The sequence below is a fragment of the Xyrauchen texanus genome, chromosome 37, assembly GCF_025860055.1.
Source record: "Xyrauchen texanus isolate HMW12.3.18 chromosome 37, RBS_HiC_50CHRs, whole genome shotgun sequence".
Taxonomy (NCBI): Eukaryota; Metazoa; Chordata; class Actinopteri; order Cypriniformes; family Catostomidae; genus Xyrauchen; species Xyrauchen texanus.
This window is the reverse complement of record NC_068312.1, coordinates 18233436-18255798: the sequence shown is the minus strand read 5'-3', so window position 1 is coordinate 18255798 and position 22363 is coordinate 18233436. Positions and strand designations below refer to the sequence as shown.

The following is a 22363-nucleotide window of genomic DNA, read 5'->3' as shown; positions in this document are numbered from 1 at the left end:
TCAGACTTTCCATTCTCCCTCATTGATGTTCAAGCCTTTGGCAATGTTCAGATAACCAAGTCCCATCATTGAGCAGCCATTCATACAACTGCCTGCCAGAGCAGGCTATTGCCAGAACACCCATACCAAACAAACAAACACATCCATTCAGTAGCATTAATCATAGTATCACCCTACAACAGGCCAGCTCCATGTTACAACAGGATATTTGCTTTTGTATGGGGTCAAAATTGGCCTGATAATGGCAATGATGGATATTTCAATACAGAAATTGCTTTTAGATTAAATTCCTATGAGAAAGATAGTGGTAAAGCAGTTAACTGCTTTCATAATCCTGCAGTAACAAAGAAAATGCATGATGCTAAAGGACTGGAAACTGCTTGCAATTTTGTGGTTGAGGGAGCCTCAATGGTTGATCATAATCTCAATGATTTGAATAAGCATTAAAAGATCTGGGCGAGACTCAAGTCCAGAAGCTCCAGCTAAGCCAAGAACTAGCAGTATGGGGCTGCAGAGCCTGATGTTTCCCCTCAAAATACCTGCTATTGTGAAGGTCAGCCACACTGCCTTCTGCTTTTCCATCAAGAGTAACATGGCTCCCAGTGAAACCTAATATGCCCCCAGATATCAAGAACTTCCTTGGCTATATTAGAAACAGTGGCAGCTCACTGACTCTGTTGTAATGAGCTCACTGGCATGAATAAAGTTCAGAGAAACAGGCAGAGGTGCCAGCTCTTCAGTCTAGATCAGTAGGGGTTGTGTTAGTCTGATTAAACTAGACCTGTTTAGACAGGTAGAGGCAAAAATAAGCATAATAACTTCCATACAGTATTGAACAATATATTCTTACACCCATAGGGTGGTTTCAAAAGCTAAATTTACACCCAATTTACTTAGTAATTTGTATTAGTATTACAAATGTATCATAAGATAAATAATGATGCTGCAACACCCTTGCAATTTAATTGACTGGCCTTTTGCCCACCATTGCATACTATATAATAATAATACAAAAATAAGTAAATAAATAAACAATCGAACAACAAAACATGTGTTTTTAGAAATGTGATGAACTTGTTATGCGTTTTACTTTTGTTATTGATTAAAATATCTTATAAAACTTACACATGACTCAAGCTCTTTATTCCAAGTCTTCAGGAAAAAAAACTTAACAGCTTAATGTTAGAAAGAGTATTTAATTTGACTATTTCTACTGTGAAAGAGTATTGTGCCATTGTTGTATTATTCACAAGTAATATTCCAAAATCCAATTTTGAAAAATTAAGGCTAAGATGAATAACATGCTTGACCTGAGAGGTATTTTAATGCTTAAGTGGTTTTGCAATTCTGTCTGCTTGCAATTAGGTCTAGAAATTAATGGCTTTTTTCCTCTCATTCTCCTGTCATGAAATTCACAGGCCTTTGAGGTAAATGTGGTCATGGATCATCTTGTATGGTTGATGTTGCTCCTGGTAAGTGGACTGTTCCCTGAAATGGAGGCGAGCACTGAGTTTGACAGCAGTGATGAAGGTCCAGAGGTTGAATTCCTGTCAACCTCTCGCACACGGCGGGCCCCTGAGCCTCCTCCACAAGACAAGTGTTCCTACACCTTCATTGTACCCCAAAAGAAGGTTACTGGAGCCATCTGTGTGAACTCCAAGGAGCCTGAGGCTGTGCTGGAGAACCGTGTCAATAAGCAGGAGCTGGAACTTCTCAATTCTGAGCTCTTCAAGCAAAAAAGACAGATAGAGACTCTACAGCAGCTAGTAGAAGTCGATGGTGGCATTGTCAATGAGGTGAAGCTTTTGCGCAAGGAGTCCCGTAATATGAATTCCAGAGTGACACAGCTGTACATGCAGCTGCTGCATGAGATCATCCGTAAGAGGGACAATGCATTGGAGCTGTCGCAACTGGAGAATAAGATTCTTAACCAGACCTCTGAGATGCTGCAGCTCACGAACCGCTATAAAGATCTGGAATATAAGTATCAGCACCTTGCCTCACTGGCCAATAACCAGTCAGCACTCATTGCCTTGCTTGAGGCGGAGTGTCAAAGGGGACCAAAAGTTATAGCCTCAAGGGTACCAGTCCAACCTCAGCCTCAACCAAGACCCTCATCACCCATCAATAAGCCCGTCCAACCACAGACCTATAGCCGCAACAACCAGATGACCAACGAGATCCAGAGCGATCAGAACCTTAAAGTGCCACCTGCTCCACCTCCCACCATGCCAGGTGGAACTCACAGCCCGTCTACAACAAACAAACCTTCAGGTGAGTCTAATTATCATTCTTTCAGTGGTGCATGTGCCATGTGTCATCCTAGACCAACACATAAATGCGAACAAAATCCTTTTCTAAGTGTCCTTCAAAATAGATGTCTGCATTCCTGCAGAACTTCTGCAGGACCTCCCAGAGTTGGGGTGTCCATGAGTTGTGTGTGGGAGCGGGCTGACTGAGAAGATCCTATACGCCTGAATTTCCACTCAATCTGGTGATATAATTAATTTCCTGGCTTGGTCTGCGCAGGTTACACAAACTCTTCTCAATAAGAGTCTAGCTTTCACAATTACACTATAGTATGAAAGAGAGTTTTGGAAGGAAATAGAGAGAAAAACTCTGGACAGAGGGAAAAAAAGAGACTTCGGTGACTGAGTTGAAAAATGGCATAAGGATGTGGCGCCATAAGAATAGTAAAGCTGAAGTGGTGAGAAAATGAAAGAGTAAGAGTAATGGAGGGAAGCAACACTATTTGCTGCAGTGAAGTAATTTATTCCACTAGTAAAAGACATGGGTGACCCAGACATCTGACACAAACATCAGGCATGTGTCTTCCTGGTAGACTTAGAGAGAGAAAGAGAGATAGAGAGAGAGAGAGAGAGAGAGAGAGAGAGAGAGAGAGAGAGAGAGAGAGAAGAGAGAGAGAGAGAGAGAGAGAGAGAGAGAGAGAGAGAGATAGATGGCCTGCTGATGGATTTGCCATATTATTTTAACATGACCCACAGGACTGGAAATCTGTCAGGCCTTCTTGTTTCCTCTTCCCTCCTTCTTACTATATATTTTCGCTAAATTTAACTTTGACTTGATGGATTCCTTTTCAACACCTGCTCATCAACTCATCCATCTCTGGGAATGCTAGCTAGACTCTTTAGGCCAAATTATCTAGCTGATTTTTATTGCCATTAAACTGTTTTTTGTGTGTGTCTTTTTCAGACATTTCTGAGTCCTCTCTTTTATAGCTCTGCTTCTTTCCATCCCTCTCTCAGACACATGTCATCCAGACTTCTTAAATTTTTCTGCCAGACCTTAAGTAACAGTTGCCTCGCTCTTTAAGTTCCCTGGGGACAGCCACGCTAAACAAAAATACAAATACACCAAGCAACAGGCATAGTGTATTACAGCATCAAATTTCACAAAACAATGTCAGCAATTGTTAGTGATACAATCAATAGACAATGAAAGTGACAAGATACACTTCCAGTCAAAAGTTTGGATGAGCCTACTCATAATTTCCTGTTCCAGACACTCTTTCCTGTTCCGGTCGCTGTCGGCATGCTGTACTGGTCTGTTTGTTTGTAGCTTACTAGCCTGATTAGCATTGCTCCATTTATCCATTGCCATTATACCACATGCTTTGTCCCCCCCCTTTCTACTGTTTCAAATGTGTGTATATTACTGCGCGCAACTGTTTTCTTTTCTTTTCTATTTTTTCCGCTTCATCTCACATTTCGACAGCTTCCATTCATTTTCTCCACTGTGTTTTACACGGATTATTGCATCAATCTCAAAATCTGCAACAACAACAAACAATTGTGTGAGGGATTCACATTGATCTCAAACACTTGCCGTTCAAGGACAACCATAACAACAACAAACAATTGCGGTAAGTCATGGCATCCACTCATGTTATTGCTTCCTGCATTGCATATCAAGTTCAAGTTTATTCATAAAGCACACTTAAAAACAACAAATGTTATAACCAAAGTGATGTACAATTTTTTACAAACATTAATAACAGAATTAAATATAACTTCTAAAATGTTCATAAGAACAAATTAATAAAACATTGTAAAACCTACACATAAGACTCAAACAACATTATAGGCTAAAGAGAAAAAAACGTGTCTTCAATCTAGATTTATATATATGAAATGAGGAAGAAGACCTAACAACAAATGGGAGTGCATTCCACAACCTGGGGGCCGCAACAACAAATTCCTGATCACCTTTGGTTTTTAAACAGGAATGAGGAACAGAGAGGAGTAATTGATTTGATGATCAAAGAGACCTAGGTGCCGAATGTTGCTGAAGTATGTCAGCAATGTACCGAGGGGCTAAACCATGCAAGGCCTTATAAACATACAGCAGATCCTTGAATTTAACTCTGTAGCTGGCTGGAAGCCAATATAGGGAAACAAGAACAGGGGTCATATGCTCTCTTTTCTTGGTACCTTTTAGAAGTCTAGCTGCTGCATTTTGGACTACTTGCAGGTGTGAAAAAGAAGATTGAGACAGACATATGAGGCATTGCAGTAGTCCAACCGGGATGTAATAAGAGCATGAATAACTTTTTCCAAGTCCTTCTGTGAGAGAAACTATTTTAATTTAGCAATGAACCTTAGATGAAAAAAGCTTCCTTTAACAACAGCATTTATCTTCTTATCAATAATAAGTCAGAATAAAAGATGACACCCAGGTTCTTAACTCTATTATGCATGGTTAAAGACAAAGTACCTAACTGATTTTCAATGTCAGTGATACATAACGAAGAGCCAAAAGCAATGACCTTGGTTTTATCCACATTAAGCATGAGGAAGTTTTCAGATATCCATAATTTAACTTCCTCAAGACAGGAGATGAGTTTACTGTTGGAACAACAATCGTTAGACCTGACAGGAAGGTAAAATTGTGTGTCATCAGCATAATAATGATACTGTACTTCTGAAAGATAGAGCATAAAGGAAGCATATAAAGAGAAAAAAGCAGAGGACCCAACATGGAGCCTTGTGGAATGCCACATGTGAGCAGTGTTGGGGAGGAGAAGTGATTATCAATACTGATAGAAAAAGTTATTTCCTTAAGATATGAGGAAAACCAGTTTAATGCAACTCCCTGGATGCCAACCACCTTCTCAAGATGATGTAAAAGAATAGAGTGATTGATCACGTCAAATGCTGCACTGAGGTCTAGAAGGATTAAAATGGCCCCGTTGCCAGAATGCAGGGAGACTAAAATGTCATTGTCACCTTTAATAGTGCAGTCTCAGTACTATGCAGTGACCTAAAGCCTGATTGAGCCAGATCCAGCTCTGTTCCTGCTTGGCGTCAGACTCCACTGCTACATGTCTCTGAGTGATGATGACTAAATGCAGCCGGTGCCAGCCAGACATCACTTCAGTCTATTACGATGGACTTCAGTGGATGAACTTATGCCAACTCCAACCATAAGACATGGGATACTTCATATGCCACTGCCTGAACCTTGGACTTAGGATAGACCTCACAGAAATGACCTGCCAGTTGAACTGCAATGCACCTCACTGATATCACCTTGGTCTAATGATGGACTACGCTCTTAAAATGGAAAAAATAGACTATCAATTAATCGCCAACAAAATCCTTCATCAGCCAATTGAAAAAGTAGAATGCATCAATGTGAACTTCTGCAGTTAATCCAGGATGAACTTCAAATACATTAGTCATTAATCTTACATTTCATATAAAATCTTTGTTTAAACACTGGCCCTTAACACTTTCTTAGTTTACTAATTTTAAACCATGACTTGTACTGCACATAAATAACTAATATTGGCATTGAATTCATGCTGTTTAGACAGAGGGGAACTGGACCCCGCAGTGAACCTGGTTTCTATCCAGGCTACTTTTCTCCATAAACCTGTTCCTTGCAACAGTCGCCTTCGGCTTGCTCGCTGGGTTTCTAAATACAATTATTATATAATTATTTAATTATTTATTTATAAACACAATTTACAATCATATTTAATCAAACTACACAATGATGACGAAGACCTTATATATATTACAGTTAAATTTTCTGTTAATGCATGATTTTCTGTAAAGCTGATTTAAAACAATGTTTGTTGTGAAAAGCGCTATATAAATAAAAATTATGACTAATTTATTATTACTATTTTCCACATTTTAGAACAAATATTAAGTCATTAAAACTGGACATATGGGAATAATACAACAAAGAAAAAAAACAAAAAACGTATACAAATCAAAATCAATGTATCTCATATTTTAGCATCTTTAAAGTAGCCACCAAATCACAAAGTCGGCCCCAAACCACGATTTAATACAGTACCAGTAAAGGCCCAAACTTACAAAAGATCCAATGTTTTGGTAAAAGACATATTCAGCTCATTTTTCTTACCATCCAGAGTGTTGATGGGGTTAAAGTGGCTGTGAGTGAGGGGTGTGCTGTTGGCCAGCCGTCAGGCATACTTATTAAAAGTTACAAGATGAGAGTAAACATTAAAATGTTTCCAGACTTCTCTAAGTAAACCACAGGGCCTCAGCAGCACTTTAGAGACTGAGATCTAAGATTACTGCAAGACTGTCTGCCAGATTTCACAGTTAGGAGTACACAGTTAAAGTAAACATACATTAATGAATCATTTGACTTCAGCAGTGAGATTGAAACTTTCTATTAAGTCTCATGTTGGGGTTGGATATATTTTTCCAGCTATTTTATTGCCACTATTAGAGTGTTTTTGTTAGGTAATGGACTGTACATTCATGCAAAAATCCAAAGCGACGTATATATATACCCTGAAGCCCCTTATATGTGTTATTAGTAGGTGTAGCGTACACTTCACCATTTAAGCCACAGGAAACTTTAAAGGACAACACAGTCTTTGCATTTCCTGTGTATAAAATTATGGATAGTGTTTGGACTCATCTTAGTGTTAGTTGATATTGTTTCAACAAACATCTTAAACAAAAAATGCTTTATAAAGATGTATACAGCCAGTGCAGTTTTCCCTATTTTAAACAGAGCTACAGTACATAAATGGATGATTTTGAAGGCAGGACTCAATAATGAATGGTCTTTTCCTCTGCATTTCTTTGGGAAAAATATGAAAGTTGGAGCCATTTTGACACAACCTTATTAAAAAACGAATCTGTGCCCAGGGAACTTTGGAAGTGCTTGCTACTATGCATGCTACTGGTGCATTATTTAGCAAATGGGCCTTTCTTTGGATTCAATGCCAGTATTACGTTTGGCTGGGAGAGCAGAGCCAACTTCCCAGGCCAGAATGGCAGCCAAGATCAATCCTCTTCTTAAGTTAAGAGCTTTTCCAGCTGTGCCATATCGGAAAAAGAGATCTAGTAAGAGTAGATAACTTGAGTTTGCTTTTCAGAGATGGAAGTTGCTCATTAGATTTTGTTTTGATTGATGCTTAATGTTGCAGCAGTTTTGCATCTACATTTTCCCCGAAACAACAGATTATGTCTGTCTGTCATGGAGACATATTGCTACTTTGAAATTTGACAATGGCTTTGCCCAAAAGCTTAAAAAAAGCTGCCCCTGTATATAGATGGGGTTTTACAGTTTTGTTAGTAAATTCAGCAGGCTTACGTGTCATGAATGTGACACCAAACCAGCGTTTCTTGAATTCAAGTAGATGGAGCCTATACAATGAAACTGTTAAGTCAGAAACTAATAATAAATGTCATATATTATATTGTATTATATTTTAATAAGTGAAAAGACCCATAATATTGCATATTTTGTCACACTGAAATGACCATTCTACAGTATGGCATTGATTTTGAGTTGGATGCAGATATATATTTTCTGGTATTCACAACAGAATGTTTATCTATAAAAAAAAGGTTAACCTAATTTAAGTTGGAACTCCTTTCATCAGGTTATTATAACAAAACCAGTTATATTTTCTTACATTCAAAAATATATATTTTAGCCTATTTTTTAAGCTAATGTATTGACACATTTAGGACTGAAGCAGTTCTATTTCATCTATTTTTAAAAAAGCGTATTTTGCATTTGCCCTTATGAATTTTTTTTATGTATTTTATAGTTTTAACAGTGGAATTTGTAACAAGACCATGGTAAGCACATGGTGCATGGTTCTTCACAACCACAGTTAGATGTAACATGATTTCTATAAAAGTTATTATAAACAGAAGGCCTACCCTAAACACAATTAAAACAATAAATACAAAATATAAAACATTTTTGATACAAAAGTTGTACCAAAAATGAATTATATTCCCTCACTCCCTTAACGTAGCCTATTACAAATTTAATAGAGCTGAAGTAGTAATATGATAATATTTATTATAAATCTATTTCTCCCTTAAGTACAGTTAGTGTTAATATATTGTAGTAAATTCAAGGCTGGTGATGTAGAATTCTGTGCCGAATTCAAATGGTTTCCACGTCTCGCCTCGTGCTTCTCACTAGATCTCGCAGTGCTGTAATGATAAACGGTGCAAGTTTAAGAGCTCGAGACCAGTCTGTGAGTAAAAATGCCCCTGCTATGCTCTGTACATTGAGCCGAATCCAACTACAGAGCCATACAGGTGTATTAGCGGAGGTTGTGACTCCACCTGTCTGACTTGATTAATATGACTGATAAATGCCCCCCATTTGTAACCTAACACCCCCTCTCAACTAATTTGCTCTCAGCGGCCCCTGGCATCTTTTGAATGCCCCGTTGAGAACCTCTGACTTATCATATGCGTACAGTCAAACGCAAGCCTTTCAAAGTATACTTAATTTAAATGTGCATGCATAATCAGGTGGTTCACTCATGTGCACAATGAATGCTTTGAGATCCTGGACTATGTCTCTTCAGTAGTTAAGATACATGCAGATGTCTTTAGATTCATTCAGACTTGATTTATACAAATGCAGGTATCTCCTGACCTCCTCACATATGCGGTCTTAACGTTGTTGTTTCCACCTTCCTCGCCTGTTGTTTACCGGTGATTACATCTTCTAGCACTTCTTCTGGACAGAAAGCACACAACTGTGAGAGTTGCCACATTGTGGACACACTAATTAGTGCAAATAATTCCAGGCGCTTTCATAATTTCAGAGCGTTCAGAGTACACGTGGTTTGATATATGTGGCTGCGTGCGTTCAGTGCTCGAGCAGTCTGCTGATGACAAAATTTGTATCACTTATTCCAAACACAGATGCTTAGTGTTCATGTCTTACCTAAGTACACATTGGGCTTCAGGTTTCAGACACAGCCAGCAAAAAGGCATGAGACTTCCTATAAAAAGAACACATTCTCTCTGACAATGGCGCATTGGAAACAAATAAGGAGTGGTGTCTTGTTGTTGAAATAAGCATAGGCTAATTTCATGGGTCAAAATGTTTTTTTGTTTTTTTGCAAGGTCCCTGGAAGGATTGTTTGCAGGCTCTGGAGGATGGCCACACTAACAGCGGCATGCACCTTGTGAAGCCTGAGTACACCAACAAGCTGATGCAGGTGTGGTGTGATCAAAGACAGGACCCTGGCGGCTGGACGGTCATCCAGAGAAGAATAGACGGCTCTGTCAACTTTTTTAGAAACTGGGAGACATATAAGGTAAAGCAAAAATATAGCCTTGTTTCCTTATGGACCAGAGTGATCAATTATGTACACTCTTATGCACTTTTATGACCTTTATAAGGTAGGAGAAAGAAAGCATTAATCTCAGGAAGAATATTTTCAAGAGAACATTTTCAATGTCTTCATATATTGTATACATTCATGTGAAATCAATATTCACAGTCTATAATCTGTAGTGGAAAGAGCTGGTATGCCTCCTCTTCCTATGACAACTGTGACAAATTCACCACGGAAGGGAATTTACTAAGGCTGTCAATCGATACAAACATTTTACCAAATTAATTACATGGTGTCCCGATTAATTAATCGCGATTAATCACATTTAATCGCATGTACAAATATTTGCTGAGAAAGCCCCTCATATAACAATAATTCAGTATATAATGATGAAATAATGATAAATAGTTAACTTTAAATATTTTAAAATTATATATATACACACACACACACACACACACACACACATATATATATAAATAATAAAAATATTCAGATAATTAAAATGCATTACATTCTTGTGGAAGAAGAGTTAATCATTAATAAGACAATTCAAAAAGCGGCTTTAGAATACAATGTATTGTTTACTACCATATTATTGATCATAAGCCAATCATTGGCATAGAGTTCACAGCAATCCATTTCACAAGTGAATTTGTCAATCAGTTGGAGATTTATTTAATAGATTGTTTAAGGGCCCGTCAATTTACATCTGCGTCAGACATGCTTGTGTAGCATTTCGGGTGCGTCCCATCATAAACATAAAATTTTTAGATCAATGTGTCAAGTTAAATATAGTTTAATACTTAGAACACATCTTGAGATCCCTTAGTTCGTATTTGCACTCCATCAAGTGTTTTGAACGCAAGAATGTAACGCATGTTTGTGTTGTTCTGCTGCTCAAGGTTGTTTTCTTCACTGTATAAACTGCATTGCCACACAGCTGAAGTTTCACTTACTGCCCTCTGGAGCAAACAGGTGGTACTACAAGCTTGCAATTCTCAGGAATCTTCCTTATTACGGTCCGGGAGCAGTGCAATTAATGGCGTTAATTTTTGTAACGCGTTATTTTTACTCTTAAAAATTATTTTATTAAAAAACTTTCTGAGGTAACAAGTCGTTTACATTTTACATTTGTTACTCTGTGTCACATGACCTATAACTATTGCTGGCTGCTTCACATACAGTTGAAGTGAGAAATTTACATACACTTAGGTTGAAGACATTAAAACACATTAACCAATCAACAGATTTCGAATTAGTAAACTATAGCTTTGGCAAGTCATTAAGGACATCTACAGACAGATTGTTTCACTTTTAATTAACTATATCACAATTCCAGTGTGTCAGAAGTTTACATACACTAAGTTAACTGTGCCTTTAAGCAGTTTGGAAAATTCTTGAAAATTATGTCAAGCCTTTAGACAATTAGCCAGTTAGCTTCTGATAGGATGTGCACTGAATTGGAGATGTACCTGTGGAGTTATTTTTAAGGCCTACCTTCAAACTCAGCGCCTCTTTGCTTGACATCATGGGAAAATAATTGTGGACCTCTACAAGTCTGGTTCATCCTTGGAAACAATTTCCAAATGCCTGAAGGTACCACGTTCATCTGTACAAACAATATTACACAAGTATAAACACCATGGGACAACTCAGACATCGATATTCGGTATTTGAGTGCCATCACAAAACCCTGACCTGTGGGCAGAACTGAAAAAGTGTGTGTGTGAGCAAGGAGACCTGCAAACCTGACACCAGTCTGGAGGAATGGGCCAAAATACCTCAATGCAAATGGGAAACTTAATTTACATTTAAATAAAACTCTTTACTTTAACTTCATTTACAGTATATGTATGCTTCATATTTATGTAAGGTGTATACCTGTAAAACAAAAATATTTTACAGCCTACCTTTCAAATATCCAGATTTCAAGGGAGTTTAAATATTCTCTACACAAGTATTTCAGAAGAATTTACAAGGTAAAAAAGGGTTTTCTTGTTTCATCTGAAAAGTAAAAATCACTGCATAGTAAGCTGACTGTATACAAAAGGATGATCAGAGAATTGGAAAAGGCTTCATTTGAATATATATATATATATATATAGAGAGAGAGAGAGAGAGAGAGAGAGAGAGAGAGAGAGAGAGAGAGAGAGAGAAGAGGGGATAGTGGGCAAACCAGAATTCTTTTTTTATTTCATAAATACAACAAAATAATGTAGACTAAGTAATGTAGCCTAAGAGAAATGTTTTACTTGGTCCATCAAGTGTTTAATGGCAGGCACTCCTCTGTTTTATTGCAGCAAGGTTTTGGAAACATAGATGGAGAATATTGGCTGGGTCTGGAAAACATGTATTGGCTAACCAACCAGGGGACCTATAAACTGCTGGTCACCTTGGAGGACTGGTCTGGTCGCAAGACGTTTGCAGAGTATGCCAGTTTCCGCCTGGAGCCTGAGACAGATTTTTATAGGCTGAGAGTGGGCCATTACCATGGCAATGCCGGTGACTCTCTAACTTGGCACAACGGGAAGCAGTTCACCACTCTAGACCGCGACCATGACGTGTACACAGGTACAGACACCTATCAACTGTTCAAACACAGATACATTTAAAATATTAAATTATATATTATATTGTCCTCACAATCACGATCGGTAAACACATGGGTAATGTTCTTTCATAAAAAGCATGATAATCGTGATCGGTAAACACATGAGTAATGTTCTATTCATAAAAATCATGATAATCGTGATCGGTAAACACATAGGTAATGTTCTATTCATAAAAAGCATGATAATCGTGATCGGTAAACACACGGGTAAATGTTATATTCATAAAAGCATGACAACCCTACCAGACAACATAATGTATACAATTCCAAACATAATAAAGGTAAACAACTTCGCCAAAAGATAACAGATAAACATCCATCCAGACTTCAGTGATGCCATCCTAAACTGTGTGATTGCGAATGAATGAACTGAACAGCGTTCAGCTGAACAGCTGTGTTTACGGACATGACGTCATGACGCAAAGAGGAATGACATAAGCCAGAGATATCACAACAAGTCTAATCCGACAGCTCAAAATACAAATAATTTTATAAGCTGACCGAAATTAATCGGGAGAGGTAAGGACATTGTTTTGAACAAAGATTGTTTATGTACATAATCAATAATGGTAATTTGTTCATGTTTAACCAAACAATCTTACATAGTGCAGCTTTAATGTAGTCTAGGTCTTTATTTATTTTTTAACCAGTAGAGTAAAAAACTGTAACATTCATTGAATGCACAGCCTCTGACATCAGAAAACGTCTCGGGTTACATGTGTAACCCTTGTTCCCTGAAAAAAGAGGAACGAGATGCTGCACTGCTAAGCGCCTGCTAAGCGCTACGGGGAACAACCCTAGTTGTGACCGAGCTGAATAATGTGTGCAACACGTCAATGAACATTGACCGGAATTTATAGCCTCGGCTGATGTAATCATTAGATGCACCTGCGGCCAGACTATAAATGGATACGTCACCAGGTGTCGTCAGACACTTCTTTTTGAAGAGCAGTCCTGGGACGTCCCAGTGCGGCAAAGCAGCGCAGCATCTCGTTCTGCTTTTTTCAGGGAACAAGGGTTACACATGTAACCCGAGACGTTCCCTTTACAAAAAGCTTCACTATGATGCTACGCTGCTAAGCGCTACGGGGAACGCAATACCCACGCCGCCGCACTATGGGCTGTCCGGACCCCTACGGTGGTGCAGTGCACTCACAAAATCACGAGAGGTCTCAGACATGAGCTTGAGATGTCGACTCAAGGGCATAATAGCCCGGAGTAGCATAAACATCTAAACCATTAAATTTTGATGAATGTGAGCGGAGAGGACCAGCCTGCCGCATCACAAACTTGTTTAGGCATGGGCTGAGATGTCGACTCAAGGACATAAGAGCCCGGAGTAGCAAAGCATCTAACCCATAAAGTTCGATGAATGTGTACGAAGAGTACCCGATCGCAACACAAACTTGCCATAAAAACTGATGAATGTGAGCGGAGAGGACCAGCCTGCCACATCACAAACTTGTTCAGGCATGAGCTGAGATGTCGACTCAAGGACATAAGAGTCCGGAGTAGCAAAGCATCTAACCCATAAAGTTCGATGAATGTGTGCGAAGAGAACCCTATCGCAACACAAACTTGTCATAAAAACTGATGAATGTGAGCGGAGAGGACCAGCCTGCCGCATCACGAACTTGTTCAAGCATAAGCTGAGATGTCGACTCAAGGGCATAAGAGCCTGGAGTGCAGAACATCCAAACTAAAAAAGTCCAATGAATGTGTGCAGAGGGGACAACCTGCCGCATCACAAACTTGTTTAGGCATGGGCTGAGATGTCGACTCTAGGACATAAGAGTCCGGAGTAGCAAAGCATCTAGCCCATAAAGTTCGATGAATGTGTGCGAAGAGAACCCTATCGCAACACAAACTTGTCATAAAAACTGATGAATGTGAGTGGAGAGCAGCAGCCTGCCGCATCACAAACTTGTTCAGGCATGAGCTGAGATGTCGACTCAAGGGCATAAGAGCCCGGAGTGCAGAACATCCAAACAAAAATGTCAAATGAATGTGTGCGGAGAGGACAACCTGCCGCATCACAAACTTGTTTAGGCATGGGCTGAGATGTCGACTCAGGGCATAAGAGCCTGGAGTGGCAGAACATCCAAACTATAAAAATCTAATGAATGTGTGCGGAGAGGACAACCTGCCGCATCACAAACTTGCTGCAGAGGGAGACCTCTAGCCAAGGTTTTAGAGGAGAGCCCTCTGGTAGAGTGCACCCTAAAACCTACTGGCGAAGCTTGACCGCGCGCCTCGTAGGCCCGGGAAATAATGAGGATGCCTCTTTGAGGGCACCCCGCCCACCAAGCCGTGGCAAACCGCAGTGGCCACATAGAACCTGGCAGTAGCGAGGCAAGTGCCCGGTGACAGTTCTTTCTACAGAAACTCCAGAACTGAAGCAAACTGGCAGTTAGCTGGTTCTGTAATAAGAACTTTAGTAGAAGGAAACGCATGCAGGCGCATTTTTGCTATGAATGCGTTACTACGATGAGCCCGGGGGGTTACTGGGCGACTCGGGGAGAAGTAGAGGAGACATTGCACTATCAACAGAGGCGAAGAGGTCCTCTTCTGCCCTGTAAAATCTACCCAGATCAGTTCCAAGTGGAGGGAGCCCTAGCACTTGAAATGGTCTCGATAACCTCAAGAGAAAACCCTGTGAACCTCATTTGGTACCATTAGGGGCCAGACATGAAATGTTTCACAATTCGGGCCAAGGATGAGATGGTCCTCCCTGTTTGGAATTGCCCAAGGCGAGCCGTCGAGGAGAGGAATTAACTCCGAGAAACATATCCTGTTCGGCCAGCGCAGCGCCATTAATAGGAGGCAAGACCCTTGCTGGTGAACATTGCCAAGACTCCCGGGAGCAGAGAAACTGGGGAAAGAAACACATACAGACGCATTCTAGGTCATGTATGTGTCTTAACGTCCAGACCCAAGGGGGCTGGGTGATTTCAGGGAGAAGTAGAGGAGACATTGCGCTATTCATAGAGGCGAAGAGGTCCTGTTCTGCCCTAAGATCTCACCCAAATTTGTTCCAAGTGGAAAAAGCCTGGCATTTAAAAAAGGTGTCGATAACCTCAGGAGAGAGCCCTGTGTCCCTCAGTTGGTACCCTTAGGGGCCAAACATGAAAGATTCCACAATTTGGGGCAGGGATGAAATACTGCCCTGTGCCTGAGATAGAAGATCCTTCCTGTTCGGAATCGCCCAAGGCGAGCCGTCAAGGGAAGAGATTAGCTCCGAGAACCAAGCCCTGTTCGGCCAGCGCGGTGCTATCAGTAAGAGGCAAAAACCCTTGCTGGTGAACTCTGGGTAACTACTACCTTAGGGTGGAGTTCTTAACTCCCCCGTCGGTATTTTCTGTCTGGACCGTAAATCTGCTCCCATATACGGGCATCCAGGGATATAACTGAGCTGAGTGACAGGAGCTTGCCCTGGGCCCTAAGGAGAACCCGACGTGTCAGAAATACAGCTGACAAGAACATGGGTCTCAATGATGATTTATGTAAGAGGCTACCGCTGTATTGTCCACCCGCACCAAGACACGGCAGCCTCAGGAGGAGGTATTTCAGGGCCAGAAATACAGCCATCAACCCGAGACAGTTACTGTGACAACCAAGCTGATGACCCTCCTATCCCATTAAGCTGGACGACCACTTAAGCCCACTACCCCGCCCGTCAGGGAGGCGTCTGTCGTTAGCAGCCTGCGACAACAAGACGCACCTAGAGTGGGACCCAAGGCAGAAAACCGGGGTCTGAACCACATAGAAAGGGAACGAAGACTGAGGCGCGTAACCCTTTTTAGCCTAGGGGTTTTGGCCCTTGGAAGAATTCCCCTGGCTTTTGGCCACAACAAAAAGGGTCTCATGAGCAGAAGGTCCAGAGGGATCACCGTGGACGCGGTCGCCCTGAGACCTGGAAATCGTTGATACTGATAACAGTGCAAACTTGACCTAGCCTGACTTTGCTCAGGGTGATCTGAATGGACTCAATCCTAGCGGGAGACAGTTGTGCTCGCATTGTGATTGAACTCCAAAAGATGCCCCGATAGACGGTGTTCTGAGTGCGAGAAAGGACGCTTTTCTTGGCGTTGAGCCTCAACCCCAGAGAAACAGATGAGCTAAGACGATGTCCCTGTGCTGAACTGCAAGTTCCTGGAACTACGCTAGGATCAGCCAGTCGTCTACATAATTCAGAATGCAGATGCCCCGGAGTCACAAGGAGCCAGCACTACATCATGCATTATGAATGTGCGGGTAAAAAGGGCTAGGCTGAGTGAAAGAACCTGACCCTGGAAGACTTCGCCCCCGGAAGCGAACCTCGGGAACTTTCCATGTTGTGGCAGAACTTCTAAATGAAGTATAGAAGTGCGTCATAAGATCGATGTTGACCAGCCAAACGAGTTGTAGGGCTTGAGACCTGACCATCTTGACAGGCATCATCTTTGACTTGAACACCCACGGGTAGTTCAAGCTTTAAGATCTAAGCCAGATGCCACCCCTCAACCTCCATGGGAAACGGGAAGTATTTAGTGTAATAACCTAACTCTCTCTCTGGAAGGGGAATACATACCATGGCCCTTTTAACCAGGAGATTGAGGGGTATTTTTTACATAAAAAGAAATCCGGTTTACGGTAGTGAGAACACGCCGTTGAAACACGGAAAAGCGGCGAGTGAATTAAATCCTGACGCCCTTATAAGACCCACAGAAAAGAATATATCTGGCAGAAGGTTCCACGCTGCCAGGATCTCTGAGATGGGTATTATATTTTAACACTTCCTGTTGAGGGGTTGTCGAGTGTTTTGCGTCCTGAACAAAATGCAGGAACAGCGAAAACACCCAATTCTGATGGAAGCCTCTGCAACCCGAACACCGGGAGGTGGCAGGACTGGATGGGCTTCGAGGGGGTACCGGGAGGGGTGAAGTGAAGCACGCGCCCCGTCCCGAGGGGAGCTACCCCATAATCTAGGTGCAAGACCGTCAGGGTTTTCTCTTATTAGAATTTATAGTCCTGAGGTCTTGCTTCGGGGGCTGGCGAGGACGGCGAGACTGTCCCCAATCCCTGGGAGGAGGAGCACGACTCACCACGCTTTGCTTTTGAGCCTCCCTTCAGTCAGGACCGAGGCGGGTAGAGAGGCTTGCTCATCAAGCGCAGAACCCACACTCAGGTCGTCCAGGAGGTCAGCCTGGTACGCCTGTAAAACAGCATAGTGTGCAGAGCAGCACCAGCCTGACCTGCTGCTTGATAAGCCCTTCACACTAAAGTGGAGGTTGTCCTACAAGGCTTTTGTGAAAGAGGGCTTCTTAAGTGACGATGCCGAGCCCGGCGAGAGATAGCCCGCAAGCGTCTCTTCAACTGGCGGCATCACTGAATACCCCCGTGCCTCAGCACCCACGATAGTCGAATATAATGACGTCGAGGGTATGTGAACACGGGAAGAAAATATATATATATTTTTTTTTTTTTTTTTTAGGGGTTCTCCATGAGCGAAAAAGCTCTTCATGGAGGTTATCAAAGAAGGGAAGGGACCCAGAAAGGTTCCCTTTCTTAGACTGGAAGATAAAATCTATCCCCTAATTTGGAGCGTTTGGGGGTCTCTTTTTCGCGTGGCCAGTCCAATCTGGCAACCGCACGAGTAACAACATCGAGCAATTCCTGCGTAGATTTTTATCGCGGACGGAAAGCTCGGAGGCAGGAAGAGAATCGCGATCCTCCTCATGATCCGAAGAAGTGTCGGAATGCGCTTCGAGATCTTGTGAAGGACCAGCTGCGTTTGGAGAGAGAGTGAGAGAAAGGGATCAACCCGTCTCTTGCTCCTCAGCCAAATCCATGCAAGAGCCCCACGAACGATCTTTTTTTTTTTTTTTCCGTGAGTGCTGACTCCCGGAAGCAAGCGAGGCGAGATCAAAGCACTTTGCCTGTTAAAGCAAATCGCAGTGCTCGCACCCGCCCTGCTGCAACGCGAGAGCAGCGTGCTCTTACCCCCAAACAAACAGAGCAAAAACGTATGCAGTGTTTGAGGCTTTCAGTCATTCTCTCTTTTTTTCTTTTCTTTTTTTAGAAATATATATAATATTTTCTAAACAGAAGAGAAAAGAGAAAAATATTTACTGCACACTGTCTAACCAATTCTAACTCCTAACAGAGGAAGGAAAGTTTTGACAGGGTTTGTAAAACACACAGAAACAGAATCGCTCTGAACAAAGACATTATTCAGCTCGGTCACAACTAGGGTTGTTCCCCGTAGCGCTTAGCAGGCGCTTAGCAGCGCAGCATCATAGTGAAGCTTTTTGTAAAGGGAACAAACTATTGGATGCAGTTTCTCCTCCTTTGAAAAGTCTATATATTTTGCTATCCAAACTATGCACAATTGTATGTTTGGTCAAATATAGCAATTTTTTTTTTGTGCCATTCACCATGTCTGTAAGCCAATTTTTGGGTCGCAACCCACAAGTTGAGAACCACTAATCTAACGTAAGCTTGTTTAAAGCATACATTTCATAGTAAGCATTTACATTTTTTTCTTTTAGGCAATTGTGCCCACTACCAAAAGGGAGGCTGGTGGTACAATGCCTGTGCCCACTCAAATCTGAACGGTGTGTGGTACAGGGGAGGGAACTACCGCAGCCGGTATCAGGATGGAGTGTACTGGGCTGAATTCAGAGGAGGCGCCTACTCCCTCAAGAAGGTTGTTATGATGATACGACCCAACCCCAATTCCTTCCACTAAGCAGCACATAAAACAGGGAATTAACTTAATATTATACCACATGACCCCTTTCCACTTTATAAAGTGCAATTCATTTAGACTGTGTTTTTAAAATGGTTTTGCTTCCTAAATGCTAGATAATATACTGTATGTGGCTAAAGGACAAGAATTGTTATGGTTGACATAACTGAAACTGCATGGGACAAAGAAACCCGAAGGGATGCCTTGGAACTCACTTCTATAAACAGAAATGGGGTGTTCCATGGTTTGACCTGTTTCCCTTGTTTTAATATTTTTTTTTCAGAAGTCATTTGAACAAAAAAATATAATGAATATATAGTGTTTGATCACTAAATATTCAGTTGTCAGTTGTCTTGACTAGATTTACATTATCTTGTTAAATAGGCCATGAAATTGTGTAGATAAATATTATCAGTACTCATTCAATGTTACAAATAAGACACAGGACACAGGAGTTTATTCAAAAGTAAGAGAATATACAATATGTTTCCTCAAGATATCATTTATTTCAGGGATATCATTTTTGAATATTTAAATAAATGTAATAGGTGAATGAAAACAGAGAAACATTTCATTTATTAGTCCATATAAAAACTGTATTTACTGTGTAAATTAGCTGTTGGTATCAAATGACCCAACACATGATATGTACTGTACATATAACCTCAATGTTATTGAAAGTAAGGTGTAATTTGTAATATACTGTCAGTTTACCAGATTTCTCTCAGTATTTTCAAACTGCTGCAATAAAGTATGTACAGCTACAGGTTTTGTTTGCAGTGGATGCTTTTATGTACATCAATGTTCATCACAGAGTTGTAATGGCTTGGCGTATACTGACATAACAATCTTGCATGGCAAAATATAAACAGTACAACACACGTGCAAACTAGTAATGCACTTTTAATGCAGTTACAATGGAAGTCTGAGCAGATTTTATCTGAGGATAGCTTGAAAAGCATTTTAATTGTTCTGAAAAAAAAATAAGTTTATTATTTTGCAAAGTTGTTCTAAATCATCCATTTGAGGTGGTACTACTTTTGTAGATGGAAAAACATCTGGTTATGCATTACAGCCATTTCCTGTGGGTGGAGTTTCCTTCAGGTAAATGGTTCTATGGATAATTATGCCATGCTGCTCCCTCATATCCTTGTGCATTTAATGTGAAAGATACCAGGCTTACATGGTCATGACATGAGTTGAAAGATTGGACAAATCTTTGCACATATCATCTGCAGGCCACAAATGCTAATTTAGCTTAAAGCTGAAGTGTCTGTTTTCTGCACCACTAATGTCTGCAAACAGAACTACAAAGATAAGTTTCTACCACTGGTTGGACAAACAGTTAATCACACCCCAATCTCAACCTGGATTACTGATAGTTGTCTGCATATTAGGCTGGGAAATTTGAAACATCAAAACGTTAGAAAAAAAAAATACACACACATAATTGCTTTCAGTGCGTACAACTTGCATTTCACTGCATCTATTAAAAAAGCCATCAACAGGTTGATGACAAAAATCCCTATAACTTAATTTAATTTTTCCTTTGTCCCAATGGGAAATGTAATGGGCAACTGGAGAAGTGAATTGGAAACTGACAGATAAGAAGTGACATGCTGCTAAACCTCAGCCATGCCAGACAGTCTTTCTGTCCCTGCGGTATATCCCGCTTTCAATGGCCTGCTGCTAAGAGACCTCTCTTTGCTAAAAAACAGCAGCATGGAGTTCCCTGCAACTAAACCACAGAGTACAGGGAACAAAAACCGTAGTTTCTACACTATGACAACAGAGAAAAGGCTTTTTGTTTGAGTGGGAGGGCAAATGAAACCAAGAGGGACAGAGGCAGTTTCCTGACATGCTTGCCAAGTGGAAGCAGATACTCACTGTGGATTATGTAAAGGAAATTCAGCTAATGAGAAAGATGTGTGTGGGAGAGATGGGAGAAGACATGCGTCATGCTGCGTGTTCGTGTACAGGATGCGTGACACAATTCTTGTCATCACGAGGGAATGAGGCGTGGACTAGGAGGATTCAACCTCCTGGTACCTCTAAGGAACCTGATGATCAGGTCATGCTTCCCAAAGGACTTACCTTCTACCGCAATGTGGTGTGCCACTATGGTGGCCACTTACACTTTAAGGTGGAGGGGTATTGCCGATCCTTTAACCTCTCCTGAAAGAAGGAAAGCACCAACCTGACTGTGCATCTCTGTGGGTCTTCACCTCGGGAAAAACACCAATTCGCAAACAGACGCCACTTCAAAGCATACAGCTGCCTTGTAGAGGGAGCTTTGACCTGCGTGATAGTGTCTACCGGTGGTAAGCCACTCAGGTCAACCGCAACCTGTCGAAAGGCCAGATATGGAGGTTTCATAGGTCTGGGCATGGGTGCCAAATCTGTCCCTGAGAAAGGAGATCCTTCCTCAGGGGAATTTGCCAGGGAGGGGCTGTCGTGAGGAGCATGAGCTCCGAGAACCAAGTCTGAGTGAGCCTGTATGGTTTCACCAGCATGACTTGTTCTTAGTCCTCCCTGACTTTGCACAGAGTTTTTGCAAGCAGGCTCACTGGGGGAAACGCATATTTGCGCAGGTCCCAGGACCAGCTGTATGCCAACGTGTCTGTACAGAGCAGGGCCTCATCTGGGAGTACAATAGTGGGCAGTGGGAGGATTCATGGGAAGCAAACAGGTCTACCTGCGCTTCGCTGAATCGACTTCAAGAGACTCCATCTCTCCACCTGGGGGTAGAGTCTCCACTCTCCTCTGAGCGTCACCTGTCGCTGAGTCTGCCTGGGATGCGAGTGGCCCGCAATGACTTCGGCCAACAGATAAATCGTTCAGGCATTTAAATTCAGTTATCATTTTGTCCTGTGGAATATACAGTATGCCAATATCTGCTATGTAGTTCCTAAATGGTTGAACTAAATACTAATATAAAATATGATAACAAGTATCTCTCATATTCGTTTAAATTCTGAAAGTGTAAAATATGTAAAACCAAGAGACAAAAGGGGAATGCAAACTTATGCATTCAATGGTAAATAAATAAATGGCAAATAAAAACTATATATTAAAGCTAAATATTCTAAAAAAAAAAAAAAAACTAAACTAAAACAAGAATGAAAATAGATTAAAACTAACTTAACAGAATTTAAATGAAAAAATTAAAAACAAAACAGAAAAAAAAATGATATTAAAAACTCAATACTCACCAGAAATTGTATTTACTATAATTACCCTGGTTCTATGTGCACAATTACCTTCTTACAATATCTGGCTATTTGTGCATTTCAACCTCTGTGAAATTAAACAAACATGTAACCGACCAAGAACAAGGGACAATTTGTATTACAACCCACTGAATTTATTCTTGGCTGGCAGTTATTCACGTACCACAATGAAATGGGAG

General features: G+C 41.0%; 1 protein-coding gene across 1 annotated transcript in view; it reads left to right on the top strand.

Annotated features, from left to right (window-relative positions):
- Positions 1-19800, top strand: part of LOC127630409 (angiopoietin-related protein 2-like) — a 33022-nt gene extending 13222 nt beyond the window's left edge. Inside the window, exons 2-5 of the mRNA XM_052107879.1 lie at positions 1419-2274; positions 9396-9589; positions 11914-12184; positions 18755-19800. Of these exons, the coding sequence (XP_051963839.1) occupies positions 1440-2274; positions 9396-9589; positions 11914-12184; positions 18755-18954 (1500 nt within the window). The 5' untranslated portion in view covers positions 1419-1439 and the 3' untranslated portion in view covers positions 18955-19800. The remainder of the gene's footprint in view (positions 1-1418; positions 2275-9395; positions 9590-11913; positions 12185-18754) is intronic.
- Positions 19801-22363: the final 2563 nt, after the last annotated feature.